General features: G+C 41.9%; 1 protein-coding gene across 2 annotated transcripts in view; it reads right to left on the bottom strand.

Annotated features, from left to right (window-relative positions):
- Positions 1–20,510, bottom strand: part of OSBPL10 (oxysterol binding protein like 10) — a 380,443-nt gene that overhangs the window by 99,550 nt on the left and 260,383 nt on the right. For both annotated transcript variants that reach the window (XM_058290903.2, XM_058290904.2), the window contains one exon: positions 12,421–12,631. In XM_058290903.2, the coding sequence (XP_058146886.1) occupies positions 12,421–12,631 (211 nt within the window). The remainder of the gene's footprint in view (positions 1–12,420; positions 12,632–20,510) is intronic.

Here is a 20,510-nt window from a genome sequence, read left to right as displayed (position 1 = left end):
TGTGAAGCTTCATCAGTCCCTCTGGGAAACTGCAATCTAGGCCTGCACTTGGATTACTCCACACAACTGTGACTCTGTCCCTACCCCTGGCAAAGGAGAAAGTTGGAAGAAGCTTCATGGGTCCCTGGTGCAATGAGGGCAGCTTGAGCCTCCACAGCTTATAGCACCAACTGCACGCTTGGCTCCTACTGCAACCAGCAAGGGAGAAAAGATAGGAAGCCATAAACTAAAGAGAAAAACTGGACCCAGAAAAAATTCTCTAGTAAGCAAGAGGCAAAGACACCAACAAAAAATTACAATCCACACCAAGAAACAGAAAGCTATGGCCCAGTTAAAGGAACAAAATAAGCCTCCAGATGACATAAAGGAGTTGAAACAACTAATCATAGATATTCAAACAAATCTCCCTAATAAATTTAATGAGATGGATAAAGAGACTAAGGATATTAAGAAGACACTGGATGAGCACAAAGAAGTATTTGAAAGCATACATACAAAAATAGCAGATCTCATAGGAATGAAAAGTACAATAAATGAAAATTTGAAAACACTGGAATCATATGAGAGCAGATTTCAGGAGGCAGAAAAAAGGATTGGTGAGCTTGAAGAAATAGCCTCTGAAAGTGAACATACAAAAGAACAAATGAAGAAAAGGAAGGAAAAAATTGAACAAGGTCTCAGGGAACTAAATGACAACAAATGGCATGCAAACATATGTGTCATGGGTGTCCCAGAAGGAGAAGAGAAGGGAAAAGGGGCAGAAGGAATATTTGAAGAAATAATGGTAGAAAATTCCCCAACCCTGCTGAAGGGCATAGATATGAATGTCCAAAAAGGACGACGTACTCCCATCCAAAAAATCTAAATAGACCAACTCCGAAACATATACTCAATCAGAATGTCAAATGCTAAAAGAGAGAATTCTGAGAACAGCAAGAGAAAGGCAATGCATAATATATAATTAAGTGCTGATTTCTCACCAGAAACCATGGAGGCAAGAAAACGGTGATCTGATATATTTAAGATATTATAAGAGAAAAACTTCCAGCCAAGAATCTTATATCCAGCAAGACTGTCCTTCAAAAATGAGGGTGAGATTAGAATATTCACAGATAAACAGAAACTAAGAGAATTTCTAAGCAAGAGACCAGATTTTCAGGAAATACTAAAGGGTATGCTAGAGCCTGAAAAGTAAAGACAGGATAGAGGGCCCTGGAAGAGAGTCTAGAACTGAAGAGTATATCAATAAAAGTAAATAAAAGTGTCAAAGGAGTGGTGAACATAAAATGACAGATAAAACTCAAATAGTCAGGAATAAACTTAACCAATGATGTAAAGCACTTGTATTCAGGAAATTGCAACTCAATGGTAAAACAAATTTTAAAAAAGCCGTAAAAAACTGGAACAACATTCCATGCTCATGGATTGGAAGACTAAATATCATACAGATGTCAATTCTACTCAAATTGATATACAGATTTAATGCAATCCTGATAAATATTCTACCAGCATTAAAGAAAAAAATTGAAAACACGATCATTAAATTTATTTGCTAGGGTAAGTAGTCCTGAATAGCCAGAAACATCATAAAAAGGAAAAGTAAACCTCATCTCCAGACTTTAAATCATAATACCTACCTATAGTGGTAAAAACAGCATGGTACTGGCTTAAAGACAGACACAATAGACCAATGGAACCAAATTTATGGTTCAGAAACAGACCGTCACAGGTATTGTCAAGTGATTTGACTAGCCTGTCAAAGTCACACAGCTCGGGCAGAACAATCGATTCAACAAATGGTGCTGAAAGAATTGGACATCCATAGCTGAAAGAAGGAAAGAGGACCCCTATCTCATACCTTATCCAAAAATTAACTCAAAATGGATCAAAAAACTAAAAATAAAAGCAAGAACCATAAAAACTTCTAGAAGAAATTGTAGGAAGATATCTTCCATACCTAGAGATAAGTGGTAGATTCTTAAAGGAGATAAGAAGAGGACTGAGTGGACTACTGGTGTTTAATGTATGTAGAAGTTTTAATTAGCTTTACTGTGAAAGTGTGGAAATGTATAGAGTGGATGGTAACACACAGTGAGTAGCAGCTAGTTTATAAATGGGGATGTGACTGAAAATGGTAGTCTAGTTATGTAAATGCCAATTGACAGAATGTTAGAGAATAATCTAGGAACTGGGTAGCACAGTAAACTAAGAGGTGGATGAGAATTGTAGTTGATAGTAAAGAGGCAAGAGTGTCCTTTGTTAGCTAGAGCAAATGTATATCACTACTGCAGGGTGTTGAGAATGTGGAGAAGCATGGGACAAATACAGTCGGAGTGACCTATGGACTGTGGTTAGTAGTAATAATATTCTTGCATCTATGTAAAAGATGTACTATGTTGATAGTGAGGCACTATGGAAAATGTGAGCCAAAATTACACTATGGACATGGTAACAATCAGACGATATTATTTTATCTGTAGCAAGTGACACACCACATTGTGGTGTGTTGATGGAGGGGTGTTGTTTGGGAATTCTGCACATGTGCATGACTGTTTTATAAGTTTACAACTTCTGTCATAAAAAAATATATTTGAAAAATAATAATAGGGTGGGTAGGGGGAAAAACACACCAAATGTCAGATAAGGACTATGATTAGTAGTTAAGATTTTGACAGTGTTCTTTCATAGTTTGTAACAAATGTCTCACAACAATGCAAGGTATTGGTGGAGGGTTGTTATATGGGACCCCCTGTATGATGTTATGCATACTTGCTTTGTAAGTTCACAACTTTTACTATACACATAATTGTTTATGTATGTTCAGATATAAATGATATAAGATAACAATAGGATTGGTTGGGGGAAAAATACTTTGGTTAGTAGTAATATTTTGACAATGCTCTTTAATCATTAGTTAAAAAGGCTTAACAAGAATGCAAGTTATTGGTGGTAGGCTGAGTTGTGAGAGTCCTGTATGATGTTATATACATTTGTTTTGTAAGTTCACAACTATTATTATACAGTTATTGTTTATGTATGAGTGATATACTTCAATAAATAAATAAATAAATAAAACCCCGAAGGCTGAAGGGCAAACTAAAACCAAAATGTGAGAGGAATCTCCCTAAATAATTAGGCAGATGGGGCTGGACTAAGAAAACCAATGCAGGGGCATTAAGACACCAGTTTAAAAAAAAAAGAACAGAAAAATGACACCAGTTTCTACCAGTATGGAAAGACCCTTCTTACCACCCCTCCCTCCGCTGATTGATTCCTGCCCCAGAGGCTCGCAATTGGCTCTAGATCTTGAAACACAGGACCACTGTCCCATATATACAGGGAGTACATCTTTAAATTTACTTTTTTCACTTTTTACACAAGTAGTAAATGCCCTTTGGAAAAGTTAGGAAATCTTTTAAAACCCTAGCGGGGAAAATGCAATCTGCTTGTCCGGGCAATTGGGACAGTGTTCCCTCCATCACAACCACACCTCAAATTTGTCTCTCTCCCTTCTAGACACTCTCCCTCCTCTATACCTTCTACAACAGGAAATGGCATCCCAGGGGATAACGCAGCCGGAAGTGGGGAATCTAGACAGCAGTGGTGCCCTGCATCCTGGGACAGGAAGAGGTCAGGACAGGAAGAGCAAAGGAGCAGTGCATGCTGGGTAATGTAGTTTTCTGTGTACTCTACAGATTCTGGGTATCAAAGAACCCAAGAGTAAGGATAGGAGAAAAGTCTATCTCAGATAAGTGCAATTGCTCTGAAAAAATGATCGCTGGTTTCAGAGTATGGGTAGGCCCGTCTCGTTTGAGAATGAAAGAGGAAAAGCCTAACGTGGAATAAATAAAAAGGACTGTATAGAACTTAGGAAAAGAAATATTTTCAAGAAGTCTTTGATGTAAAATTTTTTTAAAAAGGCTCAGAAGGGGAAGCGGCTGTGGCTCCATCAGCTGGGCTCCCATCTACCATGTGCGAGGCCCTGGGTGCACGTCCCGGGGCCTCCCTGTGAAGGCAGGCTCACCCACACGCTGTGGAGAGCTGCCGGCCAGCAAGTGCCACCGAGAGCCAACTCAGCAAGGTGATGTAACAAAAAGGGAGACAAGTAAAAACACAGAAGAGTGCACAGCAAATGGACACAGAGAGCAGACAACAAGCAAGCCGCAAGGGGGGATGGGAAATAAATAAAAATAAACACAGACACACCAGAAGAATGCACAGTGAATGGACACAGCAGACGGCAAACAAGTCCAAGGGGAGGGGGAATTAAAAAAAAAAAAAGGCTTAGAAGAATACTATATCTCTGAAATTTCCAACATAAAGCAGCAGAGCAAGCACCAGAGAAGGTGTATCCTCAGTACAATTCCAGATGAAGTAGCCTCTATGAAACAAGAACAGAGAGCCACAAGGAAAACAGGGTGAGACAAAAAGAAAGATAGATGCATTAAGGAATTATTATAAGGAAATTAAATGGGCATTAATGGGATTGAAATTAGCCCCGATACCAGGAAAAAGTAGAATCAACACTATAGACATCAGTAAGTAGTGTGTTGAGATAAGGAAGTTGTACCAGTGTGCAGCTGCAAAACACACAGAGACAACAAAAAATGACATGGATGATTAACAGAGAGGACAGAAAACAGAGATCCAAGAGCTAGAGGATCTGTGTTTCTGAAGGAGAGAGACAGAAACAATAAACAATGACATAAATAAAGACCATGTCCTGAGCTGAGCAGAGAGCTGTGGGCATGGCTGAAAGGGTCCACCACAGTACAGCAAAATCACTGGCCAGAGACCCACACCTAGACACAGCTTGGTAATATTGTCCTAGGCTTTAATTACTGAAATTTCAAGCACAAACAAAAGTATACAGTCAGCATAGCATTATGAAACTTCTAGCTCATGAAGTTTGGCAATTATTTTTGAATAATAAAAATAAAGAGAGAACATTTTCTAAGCGTTCAGGAATAAAAAAAAGTAAGTCCACCTTCAAAGGCAAAACAGCAGAATGAAAAAAAAAAAGGTCTACAGTTTGGAGTTGGGTGGCCAAATTATCTTTCCTGTGGTGAAAAAAGCCAGCATTTAGCGTGCTCTTGTAGGTACTAGGCTATGCACTTTATACGCAGTAACTCATTTAATCCTAAAGTCCACCTCATGAGGCAGGTACTACTACTATACCCACTGGAGAGAAGAAGAAATAGAGGCACCAAGAGCTAAGAAGTGGCAGAAGAGAGATTCAAACCCAGGCAGCCTGCCTCCCAAGCCCAGACTTGTATTACCCTCTGCACTGTACGCCTTTGCAGCAGCAAAGCAGACTCGCAATATATTCTAAGTTCCTGGGGAAAAGCTACTGAAAAAAAATATACCAATAAATGAAGAAAGAAGCAGAATTAAGAACTCAAGAATGGGCAGTCAGGTATAAAAGGACCACTGGTGAACACTACATCCAATTAAACCTGGAGCTGAGAAGGGCTGGGACTACCATGAGGCAAGAAAAGACACCATCTCAGGCAAAATAGCTAAGGGGGCACCAAAAACTCACTCATCAAGATAAATAATATCTTAACGTACCATTTTTAATTAAAATTAATACAACTATAATGTGAACTTTACTCCATGGTTAGTAGCAATACTTCAATGTTTTCATCAATTGTAACAAATGTACCACACTAATGAAGGATGTGGTTAATGTGGGAAAGTGTGGGACAGGGAGGGGGTCAGGCATATGGAAATCTCTTATATTTTTTTATGTAACATTTATGTAATCTTAAGCTTCTTTAAAAATTTAAAAAACGGGGGAATGGATGTGGCTCAAGTGGTTGGCCACCTTCATCCCCAAGGGAAATCCCGGGTTCAGTTCCCGGTGCCTCCTAAAGAAGATGAGGAGACAACGAGCGGACACAATGAGCAGAAACAATGAGCAGACACAAGAGGGAGCCATGGCAGGGGGAGAGGGATGGGGAATAAAATAAAAATAAAAAAACAAACATTTCAAAAATAAAATTATTATAAAAAATTTTGCACAATTCAGCCTAACTTGCCTCACCCTGATCCCTACCTTGTCAGAATCTGTCTTTATTTAGAATTTTGATGTTTTCTTCATCATAGGTTTTTTGTGTTAATTTTTATTTTTTAAAAATACTGCAGTATAGTATCATTTATCTTAATTATTGAGTTTTTTGACACCCCTTAAATTTTATGCTCAAGGCACTTCATTCTCCTTGGTCTAGTTCTGTAACTGAATAGAAATAATTTTTCTAAACATTGGTACCTTACTGAATACTAAAGTCAGAACTATATTAAAAGAGATATAATATTATCATTTATCATATTATTAATAAATCAATATTAACATGTGAATAATAACCCCCAAATTATATTTCCAAAAATTGGAAAGTGGATTAGAGAAGCAGGAAGAAATAAAAATATGCCAATATAGGTTAAAGAATCCCTATGAAAAAGTTAAATACCAATACTACTGGAATTTATTTATATATCTATTTTTTCCCTAAATACTAAAGAAGATAAAAGTAAAGATAATATAACTTGTGTAGCAAATTAGAGAGAAAATGAGAAAAGCAGTTTAAAATTTATATAAACAAGAAGAGTAAAGGAGACTAATTTAAAAAAAAAACAATTTCAAGAAAAATATAAATGGACTAAATTATTCTATTAACAGACTCTCTTTTTGGAGTAATGAAATTGTTGAAATGATGAAAGTACAATATTGTGATTATACTAAAAGCCAGTGATTATACACTTTGGAAAGATTGTATGGTATGTAAATATATTTCAATAAAACTACTTAATAAACTAATAATTGCACAAGAATAGCCAGCATTAGCAGCTATGCACAGCAGGAGAAACAGAGAAAGACTGAGAGGTAAAGAATTTTCTTATTTTTTATTATTATTGAAATAATTAAAATGCACTAATAATGACTGAAGCAATGAATGCACAACTATGTGATTATATCAAATACCAGTGATTGTACTCTTTGGGTGAATTGCATGTTTTATCAATATGTATCAATAAAATTGATTTGTTTAAAATATATAGATACTAACACTAAAATGAAATAAAAATGTAATACCCTACATTTGACCGGTGTCCACCATTTAAAAAAAAAAAAAAAAAAAGACTGCAGATTGTGTCATAAAACAAAATGCATGGCTAACCCATATTTCATTAATTCTCAGACACATCTATTTCCAGATTTTAACATCTCTGAAATTGGGGTCCATCTTACAGTCAGTGGCATATCATAGTTTAATTGGTTGGTTTTTTTGTTTTTGTGTCTTACTAGTGATGGCCTTTGAGAGCTGATAAAATATGGTCAGGTCTAGACAGTGACTCAGAAAGGTCAAAAGTAGAAAGATGGTCAAAAACATACCAGGGAAAGTAGAAATGAAAAGAAAACAGCCGTTGAAATATTAACATCAAACATGTGAGCTGACAATGCAATCAACTAACTGGCTGTTAATTGCCTTTAAATGCTCTGAGCTACTCTATGTGATAAAGCTGGAGAGATAAACAAAGATAACACAACAGAAAACAACATGAAGCAAAGGGCCATGCAGTCCACCAAACGGCAAATCCACTCCTTAGAGCAGGTGTTTACACACACCTGGTCACAGGTGTGCTCTGAATGTGGAGCCATGGAATGTTCCACGGACCAAGGTCCACATCCAAAGAACCACGGGGAAGCATAAAACCAACGTACTGTGCCCTCCTGAAACCGCTCCAAAGCTCATGTTTCTCAATCACATTGGCAACCTGCCTAAAGCCCAGACTCCTGCATAGCACGGCCTTTTCCAGCTGAGTGTGGGCCTGCCAGCTTTCCCCCCAAGAATCAGAAGCCACTTCAAGGCTGCAGAAGGCAGGCACCCAGCCTCCCCTGCAATGAGGCACCAGCCTCCCTCAAGTTGCTGAATTAAGTTCAGACCAGTCAGAGAGCTGCCCAACATAAGCCTTGACCAAGAGCCCAAGTTAAATCATTTATTTTAAATTACAAGCCTCTCTATAATCAGAGGTTAAGCAAAGCCTTTAAGTCTTAGGTAACACTGGAGTCAGGTCTGGCAGGCAAAACGCGTAGGTGGGAGACTAATGAACACTGAAGTGTTTTCAGATTTCAGTCCATTTGCTCCGAGGGTTTGAAATGAAATGAGCAGAGCAACATTTGCAGACAAAGGCTCCAAAGCCAACATATTCCTGGAAAACACAAGGAAATGCAACAGAAGATGAACTGCTTTAGCACCAAACATTAATGTTTGAGTCAGAGAAGGCACAGAATTAAAAAAAAAAAAACATGCAAGGGTCAGAAAGCAAGGAGACTTAAAGAGGAATAATTGGGATGGACATTTGGTTGGCTGCAGGTACCTCCCAGTCCACTGCACATTCAAAGGAAACCCTGACAGTTTCATTGTAACAAGATTTAGATTTCCATCAACTGAGCCTGGCACTCCTGAGACATAACTATTATGTTTTATTGGTGGGAGTCAGGCTTCTCTAGCTATTATTAACCTTGAGAGCCCTCCAAGATTCTAAACACATTTTGTGATAACACTCCCGAAGTCACCAAATTCTCCTATTCCACTAGCTCGAGATTCGGGAACTCAGTTTTAACTGCAGGTAAATAGGATGTTTTGGATGCAGAAAGTAATTCAGCTTTTCCCCCAGTGTGCGGCATGAACTTAAAACGTACAAGCAGAATGCATTAAAACTTCAGGGCTGGGAAGCGGATGTGGCTCAGGCAACTGGGCTCCCGCCTACCACATGGGAGGTCGCTGGTTCAGATCCCAGTGCTTCCTAAAATGAGCTGGCATGACAGGCAGGCATGGCAAGCTGATGCAACAAGAGACACAAGAAGAGACGTGGGAAGGAAAAACAGAATGAGAAACACAACGACACAAGGAGTGGAGGTGGCACAAGCAATTAGGCGCCTCCCTGCCACATCAGAGGTCCTGAGTTCAGCTCCCGGTGCCTCCAAAAGAAACAAGGAAAACGAACAGACACAGCAAGTGAAAAACAACAACAAAGGGGTAGGAAGAAATAAATAAAATAAATCTTAAAAAAAAACAAAAAAACTTTAGGGCTGGGGAGCAGATGAGGCTCAAGTGGTTGAGCTCCTGCTTCCCATCTTTTCATATATGGGGCCCTGGGTTCAATCCCTGGTACCTCCTTAAAAAAAAAAACAAAACACTTCAGGGCTATGGTTGGTGGTAACAGTCTGATGATATTATCTTACAATCTGTAACAAATGTTCCACAACAACGTTGTGTGTTGGTGGAGGGATGTTGTATGGGAATTACACACATGTGCATGATGGTTTTGTAAGTTCACGCTTCTCTAATAAGTATATTGTTTTTAAAAAGAAGGTACTGGGGAAGCGGACTTGGCCCAGTGGTTAGGGCGTCCGTCTACCACATGGGAGGTCCGCAGTTCAAATCCCAGGCCTCCTTGACCCGTATGGAGGTGGCCCACATGCAGTGCTGATGCGCGCAAGAAGTGCCGTGCCACGCAGGGGTGTCCCCCGCGTACGGGAGCCTCACACGCAAGGAGTGCGCCCATAAGGAGAGTCGCCCAGCGCGAAAGAAAGTGCAGCCTGCCCAGGAATGGTGCCGCCCACACGGAGAGCTGACACAACAAGATGACGCAACAAAAAGAGACACAGATTCCCGTGCGGCTGACAACAACAGAAGCAGACAAAGAAGAACACACAGCAAATGGACACAGAGAACAGACAACTGGGGTGAGGAGGTAAGGGGAGAGAAATAAATAAAAATAAATATTAAAAAAAAAAAAGGTACTATATCAATGTTAAGGGTCAATAATAACAGAGGGGTACAGGATTTTTCGACTAAGGAAAACATTGGAAAATTTACTGAGGTGCTGACTGCATACCTCTGATGAAAGTGAGAGCCACTGAGCGTACACGGTGGATGGACTGTGCAAGGCAGGGGACTGTGTAACACAGTGACCCATGTGGTGGAAGATGGACTCTGCTCAACGGGACAAATAGGAGGGTGTTTGCTCATGAACTGTAACAAATGTACACTACTAATACATGGTGTTAATATTAGCGGGTATACAGAAAAAATATACCAAATGTAAGCAATGGACCACAGAGAGTGGTAATAGTCTGATCATGTTCTTTCATCATCTGTAACAAACGTTGCACAGGAAGGCAAGGGGGAGGTGGAGGGGTATGGGAATTCTGCACATTATGCATGATTGTTTTTGCAAGCTTATAACTTCTCTAATAAAAAAATATAAAAGATAAACTTCAGGGCTGTGTTACATGGAATATAATTTTTAAAGGGGTTAAAAAGACAAGGAACTAGGAAGGCAACATAGGGGGTGTTAATTTCAGTCATTCTGCTCAGTCCTTCCTCCTCCCAAACAGTTCTCCTTTCAACCTGTCACCTCATCCGAAATGCTATCCTTAGAGCTTTGTCCCTCCAGGCCCTTAAAAACACCAGAGGCCCAATGAAAACCTGAAGAAAAAAAAAATTAGAAATTTGTAAATAAATTAATAATTTTTTAATATAGATTTTTTTTTTTGCTAAAAGCTACCCTGAAGAAAGATCCTTTTAAAGGGCTTAATTTCAGGAATAAGGAAGTGATTCAAGGTCATCGTCACCTGTGAGAGAGTCTTGCCCTGAGCCCATTGGGTTGCAGAGGCTAGAAGCTGACAAAGGGCAAGAGAAACCATGCGAAGCCTTGAAGGCTCAAGTCTACCAATGAACTTGGGCCCAAGCCCTAATGGCGATCAATGAGGCTCCAGCCTGCAAGTTTCAGTTTTCAGGCTGAGAAGGAAAAGGAGAGGTAGGGACGCAGGACTGGGCACCTCCACTCTGTTCCTGAATCCTCTCCTGGATTGGATCCTGCACCAGAAAAAACTTTTCTTCTTTTGTTATAATGGACATTAATGGATCAATTGGTGAAATTTAATAAGGTTTGTAGCTTAGGAAGAGCCTTATAATCATGTTAACTTACTGATTTGGATCATTGCCCTGTCGTCATATGTTTTAAAGGAAATACACACTGAAGTATTTAAGGATGAAGGGCCATCTTATCTGCCATTCACTCTGCAGTGTTTGGAAAATTACAGTATTCTTACAGAGACAGAGAGAAAATGACGAAGCAAACGTCCTAAGATGTCACCATTTGGGAGGCAGAAATATGAAAATTTTCATACCTGTCTTGCAACTGTTTTGGAAGTCAGAAAACATTTCAAAATAAAAATAAATAAAATAAAAAACACACACACCTGAGAATTGTGATGGTAGGAGACCATGTCTGTAGCCCAAGATTGGTGGACCCAAAGCCCACTGGGCGGTCTTTCAGGATTGAACAAAGACCCCCCAAGCAGAGGAAGATGTCTGCCACCGCTCACCTCAGCTCCCCCTGTTAGCTTGGCCTTAGGTAAGTCATCGGGCCGCTCTGAGCCTCAGAAGAATGGACATAACACCACTGACTTTTGAGAACAGAAAACAGGTAGCAAACACCAAACACGGGTAGGACCTGAGTTCCATAACTGATGGTTGGGTGTTACAGAGAGAAAGTCAAATTATCCACACAGTCTACTCTGACCAACCAACCATCACTTGAGATGTCCATTGGTCTGGAGGGCAAACAGTACTTGAGGAAAGCATGAACTATAAAGACTATCCCTTATCACCAACTTTGCTTTTTATCACCCAAGTTGCCTCATTTCCTCAGGAATTAAATGATCCCATTGAGGCATTATTCTGTTAAGAAAAATACTTAATAATTATGTATGACGTGGTCCGTCTCAAGCCATGTTCACCTTTATCATTGAATTCAATCTTCCCTAATGTCTTCATATCTACATTTTGATTAAACCCTCCAAAGGACTGAGACATCTTAAGGGAGTATATTATCATCTCTAGCTTCTTGATAAAGAACTACACATGCTTCTAGCATGTTTTCCAGAGAAATCCCCACAGGTCAACTAGGAAACACGCATGAGGATGCTCAGTGCGGCGAGGGCCGTGGGGCACAGCGCAGTCGGCTGCGCAGGAGCCCGTCATCAGAGGGGCTGGGTGCAGCGTGGTGGCCGCACACCTCGGGGGTCCACGCTCAGTTAGAGGTAATGGGCCGGTGCTGCACAGCAATGGATCCTGAAAGAGGAACCGAGCCAAAAGAGTAACCAAGGGAATGAGGAATATGACGTGATGTCAGCAAGCCTGAAAGGAGTCCCTGAGTATTCTAGTTACATTTCTAGTAGGATGTTAATTCTAGGTTTCAAAAGAAATACATACCCTAAAGTGTATAGGGGAGGAGGATGGAAGGATTTAAAGGAAGAAGGCAGGGGAAACACACACACTCATTCACACACACGCAGACAGCAGGCAGGACTCAGTCCAAGCACAGGAGGGCCCCCCGGGGACTTACCTGAGGCCCCGGGCTTGTGGCTGGGCTGGCCCACCTGGTACACGCTCTGCTGGAGCAGGTTGAGGCACTCCCCAAGGCAGCTGAGGGTAGCAGCAGAGGTAGCTTTCAGGAGCAGCAGATCCTGGTCCAAGGCAGTGAGGGGACCGGACCCTGGAAGGGACTCAATGGCGTGCACAAGGTTCTTCTGCTGCCCTTCCACCTGGCTCATCATCTGCAAAACAGGGGAAGATGGCGATGAGGTGAGAGCAGAAGCCCCCTCACCAGGCTTGGGACCCAGCACTGAAACCATGCAACCGGATCACTGTTAGATGAACGTGGTAAGAAAAGCAACCATCCCCCAGACTACAGCTGAAGGGAGGGCCTGCTCAGAGGGTGTCTGACGCACACTGGTCCCCTGACGAGACGCAGCCCTGGGTGGAATCTGTCCAGGTAAATCTATTCAGACCACGTCCTGATCAAAAGAGAACCTGGGATTGCCAAAAAGAGGAAACAAACCAAGTATCCATCAACCAATGAGTGGATAAACAAAATAGGATAAATGCATACGGTGGAATAATATGAGGCAGGAAGAAGAAGTGGAATTGGGACACATATGATAACATGGATGAGCCTTGAAGACATCATGCTGAGCGAAATGAGTCAGACACAAAAGGACAAATAGTGCATGGTCCCACTAATATGAACTAAATACAAAGAATAAACACATGGAGTTAAAACCTAGAGTACAGGTTATTAGGAGATAAGAGGAAGGTTGAAAAGAACTACTGAGGCTTAACGTATGTAGAAGTTTTACTTAGCTTGACTGTAAAAATGTGGAAATGGATACAGTTGATCGTAATACATTACAGTGTGTAGCAGCTGATTTATAAATGGGACTGTGGCTGAAAAGGGTAGTCTAGGGAATAAATGTCAACTGAAAGAAAGCTGGAGAATAATCTAGGAACTGAATAACACAGTAAAGCGAGAGGTGGATGAGAATTGTGGTTGATGGTACAGATGCAAGAGGGTCCTTCTGTAAGCTACAGCAGATGTACATCACTATTGTAGGGTGGTGGGAATGTGGAGAAGCATGGGAAAAATACAGGTGGTGTGATCTACGGGCTGTGGTTAACAGCAATACTGTAGTATTCGTCCATCTATACCAAAGATGTATTGTGTTGATAATGGAGGGTGGTAAAAGTGCACCAAATGTATGCTGTAGAGCATGGTTGGTAGTAATAGTCTGATATTATCTCAATATCTGTAACAAATATTCCACCATGGCATGGTTTGTTGGTGACGGGATGTTGTATGGGAATTCCACACATGTGCATGAGTGTTTTGTAAGTTCACAACCTCTGAAATAAAAATATATTTTAAAAAACTAATAGGGTGGGTTGGGGGAAAATACACCAAATATAAGATATGGACAATAGTTAGGAGTAAGATTTTGATGATGCCCTTGCATAGCTTGTGACAAATGTATCACAACAATGCAAGGTGTTGGTGAAGGGGTGATGTATGGGACCCTGTATGATGTTATGCATGTATATTTTGTTAGTTCACAACTTTTACTACAGACAATGTTCATGTATGTCCATGTATGAATGACAGACTTCAATTAAAAATATTAAAAATATTTTAAAAAAAGAAAAGAACCTTGGGACTTTAGAGCTGAAAGGCATCAGGATCATCCGGGGGTTATATCATTTCACAGAGCTTCTGAAAGAATGCTGATTAAAACAACAGTTCTTTCGAAGTAGGAGTCTTTGTGAACATCTGAAGCAGGCTAGTAAGATAGGGAAGCAATAGATGGATCTGGAACCTGGCAAGAAGTCCATGTGGACATCAACAACTCCAAGAGGGCTGCTGGAAGACCCTCCCCAAGATCCTGCCACTCAGAAGAAGACTTCCTCCAGAAGCCAGGAGAAGCCCGGGATATTCCACAAGGACTTTCTCATTGGGCCCTCCTGGAAGACTGACGGGAGAAATAAGCACTCAAAGTGGTGAACAGCTGCAACTCCTCCCCTGCCATTAGCAAAGGGGTGGGATAATTAGCAATTTAAAAATCAGCCCAGGCCTGAATTCTCTCATTCATGCTCTCTTGCCTCTGAACCCAGGCTCCAACTGCTTCTCCCCTGCTTGGATCACCACGCAAGTAAAACCTGGGCATTTATACCTATAATGGGGAATTGTAGTCTGTAAATCAGCCCTCTTTATCCCTTTTCACCCCCTTACTCTCTACCTGGGACCCCTGCTCTGCTATTTTCTCCCATTTCCCATTTCTCTTCCCTCCCTACCTGAATAAATTACAGGCCTAACTCACCCGGCATGCTCTTGAAATTCATTTCTCCAGCATAGCCAAGAACCCAAATGAAATCTGGTAACATATTCTTAGAGGTTTTTTTTTTCGATAGAAGGTTAGCTGAGACGGTGGGTGGGAGCACCGGTGGCTTTGTCCTAGAGCAAGCTTAGTTCCGTGCTTTCCCTCCAACTCCAATCTTTAATTCCTTGGCAGGCCCACTCAATGTTCAAGAAACAGAAGGGAAATCTGGGGCTAGTATCTGTACCAGGGAAATCAGTGCAGCTACTACCAAACCACCTCTCCCCATCCCCCATCCCTTACCCCCTCCCCCAATTCTAAATAGGATTTGGCTTAACTCTATGTAAGAGGGAAGGAAGGAGAAGATAACCCATAATTTTTAGACCCAGCCCTACCCCATGACTTAAGCATTGACAAAATAAGATAACCATATTTTGTGTTTTGGCTTCCATTAACAAGCAACAGATAAGCAGTGGGTCTAACTGCATCTTTGAATGTACAAATCAAGGAAAAGGAACTGGGAGCTAGAGTGAGACTTTAATGACTCTTGCCAAGTTCCGCTTTCTCGTGTTTTACTTCTTCTTAGACAGGATGGGACCCGTACAGTTTCGCACCACGTCTGCTGCATACTTCTCAAGACCCACCTGAGGACACAGAGCTGATTAGTGTAGGGGCAAAATCAAAACCTTCTCCACACTCCCGTCCACTCTTCTTTCAGCTGCCCCCACAAAAGTCACCCTGAATTTGAAGTTTAACAACATCTCCTGCTCTGCCACTGGCACCCCCAGAGAATCCTGGTTACCATGATGACATCATCATGACGTCATGAGGCAAGGAGAAGCATTCTCTAATGACCACATCCCTGGACTTGCACCCAAACCTTATGCCACGTTTGGCCGTATTTGTCTATATCCTTTTGAAAACAAATACCTTACTGTTTTCTATCATACTATGTAGTCATCTGCTTTAAATTAAAAAAAAAAAAAAGTTCATTCATTGCAACTTACCCAAACGGTGTTAATACTTTAAAACAAAATGTTTAACCAATGTTAATAAACGTATTGCACAGATGTGGCGGGGAGCATTCTCTTAATATGTACAGCCATCATTTGGCCTTTCAGACTGTTTTTGATGGATTACTGAAGTTATACCTCATCCTTACAGCTTCTAAGACAGTGCCTAGGCATGACGGGGGCTTAATAAATATTCATTTCCCCTTCAGGTCTTCGTGTAAAAGTTACCTTTTCAAGAAAACTTTCTAAACCACCTGCATTCGTCAACCAAATGGGTGCTGATGCAAAATACAAGAAATCAGTTGGCTTTCATAAAGGGTATTTATTTGGGGTAGAAGCTTACACTTACCAGGCCATAAAGTGTAAGTTACATCCCTCACCAAAGTCTGTTGCCACGTGTTGGCAACACGAAGCATTGATTTTCTTCAAGATGGCGGCCGACGTCTGCCAGGGTTCAGGCTTCCTGGGTTCCTCTCTTCCCGGAGCTCGTTTCTCTCTGGGCTCAGCACCTCTGCTTGCTCCACAAGTCCAACTGTGGACTCTCAGGCAAACAGCTCATCTCTCATCCCAGGACCTCTGCAGTGTCCAACTGAGCCTCCTCTCCTTCCTCAGGTATCTGCTTCTCTGTGTTTACTTCCCAGGCTCCAGGATCAAAACTCTGCCATGTCTTTTCTCCGAGTCCCCACCGGTGGGCAGTGATACAATGTCCTCCTGACGTGGCCAAGTCAAAGCCTTAATCATTATTTAATTAGGTGAAAGTGAAATCCCTGATTCCTATATAATCTAATATGCCCAGAGGGACAGACCAGATGACAAACACAATCTAATATCTACTTTTGGAATTCATAAACAACATCAAACTGCCACACTACCTAATGTAAAATCGTATCTTCTGCCCAACCCCTGGCCCTCCCATCTTCCTTACAACCTTCTTTTTCTCTTCCAGAGCGCTGCCCACCTTCCCACTGCACTTGTAATTTGCTTGTGATGTGTATTTATGCTAGAGCGTCAGCCCCACAGGAGCAGGGGTCTTTTCCTCTGTTGTTCACTGATGTATCCCAACGACAGTAGAAGTTTTTTGAATGAAAGAAAGAATCCCCAGTCTTGCTGTTCCCCCACGGAAGTGCAGCAGAACTCATTTATGACATAAAGCCTGCAGAAATTGTTCTCACCAGACAGGCTATGACTTGATTAGTGTAACACAGCTGAAGACTGAGTAAAGCAAAATACCTCCATTAGCAGTTCAGCTTTGTCAAGAAATACTGCCAGCTGGTTAACGCTGAAGAAAATCAGCATCTAAGTGTTCCTTACCAGTCAACTATAGGCAGAGCTGTGGAAAAGTAGATTTTAAGTTTTCTGTGGCAGTCAGCACTTCTGTAAACTCCTGCCATAAAACCGTGTCTTAGAAAAATGAGGTGTTGCAAGGGAAGAAGAAAACATAATGGTGAAAAGTAGAATACATTATGTTTCTGACTATTATGGATGATCCCATAACAAGAGAAAAGGTGAGTAAAACCCATTAACTGTATGGGATACACTCTTTTTTCAATGCCACAAAAAAAAGAACTAACTGTATTCTAATTAGGTAGCAGAGGATAAATACTTGTTATTTCAAAGCATAGAATATTATGCCTATCTTCGGTAATAAAGCACAAAACTGGCTTACAGAATCACGTCGTCTATTACAGGAGAGGCATCCATGCCCAGACACTGAATCCACATATCTGCTCTTTGAAAAGTATTCAAGAGTATTTACTGCAAGCCATTGCCAATGCCAGAGGTGGAGCTGCCTTCTAGAGGAGGCATCTGGAAATGAAGTGGGGTGGATTTGGCCATCACCTTGACCGTGGAAGGCTCCTGGAATTTAATGGCAAGGGACCAGGGATGCTAAACTAGCCTTGCAAATCCCATACAACAAAGAACCTTCCTGCTCAAAAGGCATGCAGTGCCCCCTTGATGCACCTGTGCTAGCGATCTATCACTAAGCAGGTCTCTCACGAGGTTCAGCGTCTTTCTGGGTGAACCGAGCACGAAAACCTAACCCGGGCTTCGCCCAGTGCTTGGTAGACAGGAGCCACCTCGGGGAGATTCGCTTTCTCCCTTTTTCTACGTGCTATGAAACATACCTCAAGTGTTTAGTGGCACAGCCGATACCAATCTGCACTTTACATTAATGAAATCAGGCTCCAAAAGTAGTCAAGTAAATTCTGAAAGAAAGGCAGGTTTCCCAGCTTCAGAGCTGCGTATCAGAGTAATTACTGCTCTAACATTTGCTAAGACTGAGGGGCACTGATAAAGAGTCTTCGCCAGATCCTGGAAGGACACGTTTCAGTTATTTCCCCCTCTCTCTAATTTTCATGGAGGGCAGACAGGAGACGAGGAATGTGGTGCTCAAAGGCTGTGTGCACCAGAAATACCAAGAGCCGATTCTTCAAGCAGCCCCTTCTCCCCTTCCAGGTTCCTAACAGCTCATCAACAAAAGAGCAAAGCACAGCCATCTGCAAGGGCGTCTACTGCCACCAGCCTCTTTTAAAAAACTCTTGAATCACTTACTTTCATTACACACGATTCCAACCAGAGCCCTCAACGCTTCTGCTGAGGCATACCGATATTAATCATCCACGTGTTTACAAACAAAAACGCACAAATCTCATCTCTTTCTGGCATTTGGCTTTCCACAGTCTGGGGCGTCACCGCCCGGTAACACAGGTGCAAAAAAGGGTGTGCGAAATTAAATTAGAGCCCCACCCCCTGAGAAGGACAACTTGGAGGTGGTGAAAGAGACCACATTTAGGTCAAATTGAACTTGACAGACAAGCAAGCTTCACAGGGAGGGAAACAAATTCTACAGCCCAAGATCCCAACAAGGGCCCATGCATGACAAAATCCCCAAACGCAGGAGTTAATGCTCATAGGATCAGTGGCTGCCCAAAGAGGAGGAGGAGGTCAGTGAAGCCTGAAACCCAGATGCAAAATCCAAAGCCAGTGGCATCCGGCTCAAGAAAAGAGAGCCTAAGGGAGGGGTCTAACCTACCTTCACTGCCTCTCACTTTCCTGAAACGGTAACCTTTGTTTAGCAGAGGCACCCAAAAGGCCCAGTTGAGAAATGGCAAGTGTGTGAAGACAAGCTCAGCCGCTCAGCCATTGTTAAGCCAAGGATCAGCTGCTTGCCTCAGCTGGCACGGGCTCCTGGTCTCACCAGTCCCCAGATGCTGCTTTTGGCAGAATTGCCCTTGCCCGGGCCCCAGCTGCCCCAGTGCCCCCAGGCACCCCGATCGGGGAAAGGAGTTGCAGTCTGAAGTCTTTTTTTTTTCATGCCTTACAGCATAAAAGCCTCTTTTGCATTCAAAGGCCTCCAAGTGCAGGCATCCAATTTCCACTTCCAAGTTGAAGAGACATCCAGAAGCAGATCCCGCTGCCCAGTTGAGAGGCTGCTGAACGCCTTCCATTAATTTTGTGGGTAAGAGGATCTTCTCTTCCTTGCAGAAAATTGGCGAGAGGAGCATTCATCATTTCTAGATTGTGACCTTCTTTCTGGACTCACACCCACGTTGCCTTTGGACATCAAGCTGTCATTACATAAACCATTATCCATGCGGGGCAGCAGTGCTCCAAATTGTATTCACCCGATGCAATGAATGTGCCACAGTGATGAAAGAGGTTGCTGATGTGGCAGGAGTGGGGGAGGGGGGTATATGAGGACCTCTTATATTTTTTTAATGTAACATTTAAAAAAAAATAAAGACATCATGGCAGAGGCCGACCACTGCCAAACAACTTCAGCCACGACCTCTGATTCCTGTCCACCACCACCTTTTTCTTTTATTAGAGCAGCTGCAGGTTTACAGAAAAATACATAAAGTTCTCATGCAACCCCCTCCCCCATCACAGTTTTTCCTATTAACATTTTGCTTTAGTGCAGCAGCTTTGTCACAACTGATGAAAAGTATAATAACTGCACTATTAACTACACTATTATATATATATATATATTATATATATAATAACTGCACTATTAACTAGTCCATAGTGTACATTACAGTCCACTCTGTGTTCTACAGTTTTATGTTGTTGTTTTCAGTTCTGGTAACAAATTAGAACCTACAATCTCCCTGTGGGGGTTTTGGAATTCAACATTTGTATTGACCTTTTTGGGGGGTTGGGGGTAGTACCGGGGCCTGGGATTGAACCTGGAACCTCATATATGCAAAGCTGGAGCTCAACCACTGAGCTATACCAGCTCCCAAATACAAGTCAGTTTAGTTTTGTTTTTTAGGAGATACCGGGGATTGAACCCAGGACCTTGTACATGGGAAGCAGGCGCTCAACCACTGAGCTACACCCGCTCTCCTGCAGTTCACCATGTTTACACTTGGTTTTACAGTTTTACACATGAGCCCACGTTGTCCAGGTCAAAAGACAGAATTCTGATTTCTACCCAAACTCAAAAGCCACATCCTGGAGATATGGGGATGAGGCCGCTCCATTTCTTAAAACCCAATTCCTTTTGGTCATTCCTTTCTCTCAGGTTTTTCTACCGTCACTTCCTCACCACACCAACAATATCAGCACAATGCACAAATATAAAATGCAAACTCTCTTTACAAACTCCTAAAAAGCAAAGCCAGCTGAGATGCTAAAGAAATGTGCATTCTTTTACAGCAGAAAGACTCTTAAGACTCCTTCCAGTCCTTCTCCTTTGCATTGCAGGTGGGAAGCATCAGTTCAGCGAGGCCAGGTGACTTTGCTGAGGCCACACAGCTTCCCTTGCCCTG

Source organism: Dasypus novemcinctus, chromosome 31 (genome assembly GCF_030445035.2).
Source record: "Dasypus novemcinctus isolate mDasNov1 chromosome 31, mDasNov1.1.hap2, whole genome shotgun sequence".
Lineage (NCBI taxonomy): Eukaryota > Metazoa > Chordata > Mammalia > Cingulata > Dasypodidae > Dasypus > Dasypus novemcinctus.
This window is presented reverse-complemented; position numbering and strand designations above follow the sequence as displayed.